General features: G+C 51.1%; 1 protein-coding gene across 1 annotated transcript; it reads right to left on the bottom strand.

The window, feature by feature from the left end:
* Positions 1-1,448: 1,448 nt before the first annotated feature.
* On the bottom strand, positions 1,449-6,118 carry LOC311372888 (ephrin type-A receptor 4-like; the record flags this gene model as incomplete). The annotated part of the gene is made up of 3 exons (XM_084489819.1): positions 5,969-6,118; positions 4,443-4,510; positions 1,449-2,129 (listed from the first exon to the last, which is right to left on the bottom strand). Coding segments are annotated over exons 1-3 (846 nt in total), but the record flags the coding sequence as incomplete, so codon positions are not given.
* Between the last annotated feature and the right edge of the window lie 827 nt (positions 6,119-6,945).

The following is a 6,945-nucleotide window of genomic DNA, read 5'->3' as shown; positions in this document are numbered from 1 at the left end:
CACACACACACACACACACATATATACATACAAACATGAAGCCTATTGGGTTGCATTGTGTGCAATGCCTTTGGATTTACATTTGGGGGCGCCACCATTTCCTCAGGTAGCTGCTACATAAGCGGCCCCGACGGGAAGCTAGTGGGCAGCCATCTTGTACCTTTGTCTGTGGCGTGCCGACGTGACAGTAAATGTCTGAATGCAGTCCGGCACTCATGTCTCGTCGTGTGGCTTATCCCAACACTTCAACACACACAGACCACAACAAGGTCATATCACAACAAGGCACTGCTCCCAAAAAAGCCTGCCCTAAATGACTAGATGATCTGTTTTGTCATGAACGTGGCGATGGAGAGAAACCTGAGCTCCGGTAAAGGCTCCCGACCGAACCCTTGAGCAAGCCCTCGAGAACCTGCATGGTACCGGTATCACTGCATGGTTTTTACCGTATTTGTAGTCGGACGGCTAAAACCAAGCCCTCGGATGGAAGGGCGACTGGCCACATCACTTAACAGAGCTGCCTCTTAGAACTAACTATAGCAATTATTGTCTGGAGATTGCCGTTAGTTATCTTAGGGCGATTCGCGAGCTATCAAAGAGCTGTGTGGTCCATGGCTCTCTAGGTCTGCCCGACTGCCTTCTGCCTTCAGCACACACACAACACAACACACACACACACACACACACACACCGCCAACACCTCCAAGCTGCCAAATGCACTATTTCAGCCTTGTCTCACCGTTATGTATTTTCACCTCTCTTGTACCTGCCTGGAATGAAAAAGACTCTCTCTCTCTCTCACTTCCTGCTTCTTCTAACGGCTGTCTACCTCTCTCGTCCCCAGCTCTGAGCTCCAGTGGGAATCAGTAAAGCATTGGTGCAGGAGGGTGGGGTGGGGGGGGGGGGTGGGGGGGGGGGGATTGCACAACGTGAACCACTTCCAACCCATCGGATCCTCCAGGGATATGGCCCATTGCACAACAAATCCCAGGGGGACCCCTAATTACCCCATCGGCAATCATTGGCGCTACCAACACTGCATCATCATCATCATCATCGCCACCCTCATCGCCGCCACCCTCATCATCAGCATTATCACCAGCCAGCAAGACATTAGCCGAGAGATAGCGCCATGAGCAGGCTGCAGAGCTAGGGGGGGGGGGGGCAGGTGGGCGGCGTGGAGAGAGAGAGAGAGAGAGAGAGAGAGAGAGAGGGAGCCCAGAGAGCAGAGGGACAAAGCACGGGAGAGACAAGAGCGAGGTCCCACGGTAGGAGGAGTGAGGAGGTGATGGGTCCACTGTATGAAAAGACTGAGCGTGACTGACAGGAATAACACATGAATAGATCCAGAGATAAACACCGGCAGCTGTGCTTGGTGACAAGAAAGAGAGAGAGAGAGAGAGAGAGAGAGGGAGAGAGAGAGAGAGAGACTCTACAGAAAAACAGACAAACATCCATCGTCTACCTTGACATTCCGCATTGCGCTCCTCGAATCCCGGGTTGCACAGGCAGTTCCCGATGGGGACCAGCCACTCGCCGTCCGCCCCGCAGTACATCTTGGGTACCTCCTTCTCCTCCGAGTTATCCACGCACGAACCGCGCACCTCCACCAGCGACGAGGTGTCCGTGCCGGTGATGGTGTCCGGGAACTGGGCCAGGTTGCGCACGGCCAGCGGGCACTTCTTGTAGAAGACGCGGACGGACACCAGCGCGATGCAGGCGCCCACGTCCTGGAAGGCCAGGTAGAAGCCCTTGCGGCTGAGCGCGCCCACGTCCCGCACCTCCGTGTTGAGCTTCATGATGCGGTCGCCGATGTCCACCTGGGTGAAGCTCTCGTCGGCCGCCACCGTGTCGATCTTGCCGAACTGGTTCTCGCGGATGTAGCGCTCCTTGTCGTTGTTGGACTCGTAGTAGTAGAGGTTGAAGGTCTCCTTGCAGGTGCCCATGACGCCCGGCAGGCTGTTGCAGTCCCGCAGGGTGAACTTGATCTCGATGTAGACCCGCTGGGCCCCGCCGCGCGGGATCCAGTCGGTGCGGAGCCAGTTGTTCTGGTTGGGCTCCATGACGTTGCACACCTGGTACGTCCGGATGGGGATGTTCTTCTCGTCCATGATGCTCACCTCCTCCCACTGAGACAGAGGGACGGACAAGAGGGGCAGCGTCAGCGGCAGGGGCTCTGGGCTTCAGCTTACAGGCTACGCCGTTGTTTGGGGTTGTAAAATCAAGTCAGTTGTGGGAAAGTATTGGATCGTCTGTGTGTGACGGCCCAACGTCACACTCCCTGGAAGCTCCTGGGACTAGTTTTAGACTTTACCTCAATAATAAAACAACTTCAAGTGTCTGCTAACCGTTGTTAAAAGGTATAGAGGGTTAATAATAGCCCATGTGGAAATACAATTCTGCAAAATGCAAAACATGCAAAATATAATATTATTCAGTAATATCCGAGTAATCTTTGCTATTTCAGGATATGTAAATGTAATGTAAATAATGAGAGAGGATATGAAAGACACAAGTGGCTAATTATTTTGTCTTTTTTCTTAACCATGATGTAGGCACGCAGCTGCAATGTTTCACGAAGCTGTGTGTTAAACAGCGTTTGGCCCAATAAGGAATCATTAAGGTATTGACATTAAGGTCTCCCGAACCACGATGGGAACAAAAGGTTTGTTTTCTCAGTCACTGCGAGTCTGACGTATTCAGTTGCAATACCCCCCAACCCCCCCCCCCCCCCCTCCTCTCTACTATTGTTTAAGGGGGGGGGTGTTCTCCGAGGACAGAAAAAGACGACTCTAACAAGGAACGAAAGACCGCCTCATCAATACATCATGACAACGTCGTTGGCTGAGCACACAGGGTCCTCCGGTGCACAGCTGCATGGCCGCGCGGTGAGGAGTCGACGTGGAGAACACAGTACATGTGAAAACAGGCCAAAGCTATTGTACGTTTGGCTCGGAAAGAATGCTGCTGCTGCTGCTGCCGCTGCTGCTGTCGCTAATGAGCGTATTCACATTTCCGTGAGCACCACTGTCTGCTGGCAGTGGGACGCTCACAAAGTGGGCTACAACGGGGCGTAAGACAAAGCCTTCCTTCAACTGTTGTTGGGGGGGGGGGGGGAAAAGGATCATTTCGTGAGACACTCTAAAATAATAATAGTTTTCTTTTTTTTTGGTTTAGTGGACCAAATGCTTCACGCCGCTGATTGTATTTTCCCGCCGTTCCGTATCATAAGGGATCTAGATTAAATTCATGTCGTGTGGAATAAGGAAGATAACAAGGCCGCGGCCGTACCATCCTCCAAAGTGTCAATCTCGCCCCCCCCCGTTCTATTTTTTTCCCCTCTCTCCCCCTTTTTTTTTGCGTCCTCCTTTTATTGTGGAAATCAAGCGGCGGCGAGATAAGGCGGCACTTTTCCCCCCAAAAGCCAGGAGCCAGAATAGGGGCAATTGGTCGTAATGAGAAGCTGAAAGCAACCCAGCCGCCGATGCCAGGACCCTGTCAATCACTAGTGTCTGATCAGATGGTTGCAGGCCTGGAGGGGGTGGGGGGGAGGGGCTGACACACTAAGGGCTATACCAGCCAAGTTCATTGCAAATCTTATGGGCGAAGCAGATAACGTCAGCGGCAGACTACAGTCTGGTCTCCTGCAGGTCCCGTTTCAAGGGATAACGAGGTTGTTATCAGCAGGCCATGTTTATGACAACCGGTAGCCTGAATATGATTTGATTTTCTTTTTTGTACGTCTGAGGGGAAATAATAGCCTACATAAGAAAAGGTACAATGAATAGTCTACACTGAAGCCGGCTACATTGCTAGCATATCATACTTATAGGCCTGTTTAACCGTTTAGGGAATCGTACAGCGAATAAAGACGCTCGGGTTGCCGTGTGATATTATAAAGACAGACGGACATGCGCGTTAACCGCGGGGCCCCTGGGGGCCCTGCTGGGTCCTTATCAGCACCACTGAGCGACCACCTCCAAATTAGAGCGCGTGATCACCGCAATTGAGTTCAGTCCCATTCCCGATCGCTTTATAGCACCAATCCAGTCGTCCTGCTGCGGCGAGGACTGAAACCTACTGCCCTTTCCCCTTCATTCATTCATCCACCCGAGGAGGCCCTTTCTCCGCTGCCAAGTCCCCCATTCTCTCCCCCTGGACTCAATGGGGGAAAGCGATATAAAGTTTCTCCACAAAGACCGATTCAATCCGCCGTCTATTCAGGAAACCCGACGCCCGCTTGTAGTATCGGCCTCACATCTGACCATTAGGGGGGTGGGGGGGTTGAGGGAGCCAGCGGGACGAGGGGCGGAGGGGGGCGCTGGGCGGCTGGTGGGACGGTATAGAGGACATTTATCTCCCCGTTTTTTTCTCCCCCGACGTGGGGACCGTGCGCCCTAACGAGGGGGCCCATTGTACAGCCCGGTTGTTTTTTCACTTACCCCTCCTTCCGTGGGGTGGGCGACCCAGCCTAGCTCGCCCTGCACCGACCTGGAGTCCAGTAACGTGACTGAAAAACAAGAAAGTAGCATTATAGCGGAGAAGTGAGGGCTTTGGTCGAGGCCGTCTGCATGGAGGCTGCAGCGTTCGCCTTTACGCGCAGGCTGCTCGTTTGTAAAAAGTATGGAAAACGAGGAGAAAATGTTCAATTAAAGCTTAAATGAGCTGCATCTAATTAGTCCTGTCAGACAGGAGATACGAGCAGCTCATGTCGTCAGGGGAGATGAAGTGGTCACGGTCGACCCATATGATTTGCATTATGTCATCGTCCGTCCATGTTATTCCTAATATATACCTACGATTAGTCCAATATTAGGCTTAGGCCTACAATTGTTTTATAGCCAAGACTACAATTAAACCAACTTTGTCGAATTGAGTTGAGGGATAACTAATGACATTTTCTTTTGTCTTTGGAGTCTAAATATCTAACAGCGTTGGAGAGGGAATGGGTCGACGGTCGACCTATATATCGGAGCAGGCTTCTCATTTCGTCGAAAATCGACAATGTTGGTATTTATTTGCCACCGCGTGAACTCGCTCAGAAGAAATCAAACCAGTGTGCGATATTCACTCCCGAATGTCCGCTCTGTGAGTGAGAATAAAGTCCCCACGTAGTCAAACACAGCGTGGGAATAGGTTGTATTTTGTTCATAGAGATTACACACATTATATATATATATATATATATATATATATATATATATATATATATATATATATATATATATATATATATATATATAAATTAATATATACATAAATATATATATATATATATATATATATATATATATATATATATATATATATATATATATGTATATAAATAAATATATATACATAAAAGGGGCTACATATTTAAAAAATATATATAATACAATGGCGACGGTGTAAAGAAATAATGGCCCTTCGTAACTTGGAGCATTTGTCTGAGAAAAGGCCCGTAATCCTCCTTCGTCGTCCTGAACCAGTTGGGTTTTAGTCCTCTTGGTTCGACTACAGCAGCAACACACCGTCCCAGAGACGGGGAGCAGGCTGTTGGTTTCAGAGCCTGCTATTTAGACTCAGAACTCTCCACGCTGTGGGGGGGCTCAGTCCTATATGTTTTCCCTGCGTACGAATCACACAGTCCTCCTTCGTCTCATTTTTGTTTTTGTTAAACTGTCCACTTTGCGCCTCTAAAGAGGTTCCCGGGGCTGGCGATGCGAGCTGGACTCGGGACAGACGGCCGATGCGCATTTCTACAGCCGTCGTCGACTCAAGGCGCCTTTAACCCGCAAAATGCGCTGCGTAAAATGGGTCAATTATTTTTTACGAATGCGCTTTTTTCTTCAACTCCAACTGAACGCGAGTCCGCGCACCGGTCCGCGGAACCAACTGTGTCCCCGAAGAGGGCTGCTCAGTCCCTCAGACTGACGGGACCCATGGAGTCACCGTAAACTCCGGCGCACTTCTCTCCCGACCTTACCTTCGTTGGGTGGGTAAATCCGTGCCGCCGAAATAAAGGTACAAATCCCAAGCAAAAAAGAGCTCGTCCTGAACAATATCCGTGCCATGAGTGCCATTTGTGTCGTTGCCCGTGTCTCGTTCCTGGTCGCTCCGGTCTTCTCCCAGGTCCTGCTCCCTCTCTCTCCCTGTGGAATATGATGGGTCTGTAGCGGAGAGCGAGCGACGCGCACAGCACACACACACACACACACACACACACTCTCACACACACAGCTCACAAGAGGAGGAGGAGGAGGAGGAGGAGGCGGGTCTAGTGCTCTGGTGCGCACTCGCTCAGTATAGACGAGGTGCACCGGACGGGGAACGAGGGGCAAATAATCGTTAACTGCCCCCCCCCCCCAACCCCCCCCCCCCCCCACACACACACACACACACACACACACAACCCCCCCCCCCCCCACCCCCACCCCCGCCTACTCCCCTTAAATGAGAAGAATTCTGGTCTGTGGCTCGGACGTGTGTCCGTCTGTCGCGGTGAGAGGAAGGCACTCTTGGCGTTATTTTGTGAGTTGTGCAAAAAGAGACAAAGAGGCTTATAACGCAGGGGATGACAGTCGAGAGTTTTTTTCCACCACTTCACCCTCATCTGCCCCAATTTCTTTTCTTTCCCATTCGGATCATATAAAGAGCCGAGTTGGGCCCAGGTTGTACAGGCAACGGTATATATATTTTTCCCCAAATAAGTTATACTTCATCTATGATTTGACTGCTGCGTCATTTTTCCTCCCAGCGGCTCTGTGTGCCCCCTCTGTCTCTCTGCATGCACGGCGGGTTGTGATCCTGCGCTGAAGCGGTCTGGAGAACCGCTCAGCGCAGCGGCGCTCTCTTAGGTGACGCGCGCCGGACCAAGGTCGCCCCCTGGCGGCGCCGCGGGCGGCTGCTCTGCCCCTCACACAAAAATGTGATTGGATTATGGAACAAGTATGAACATGACCG

Source organism: Micromesistius poutassou (genome assembly GCF_964030765.1).
Source record: "Micromesistius poutassou genome assembly, contig: SCAFFOLD_5757, whole genome shotgun sequence".
NCBI lineage: Eukaryota > Metazoa > Chordata > Actinopteri > Gadiformes > Gadidae > Micromesistius > Micromesistius poutassou.
This window is presented reverse-complemented; position numbering and strand designations above follow the sequence as displayed.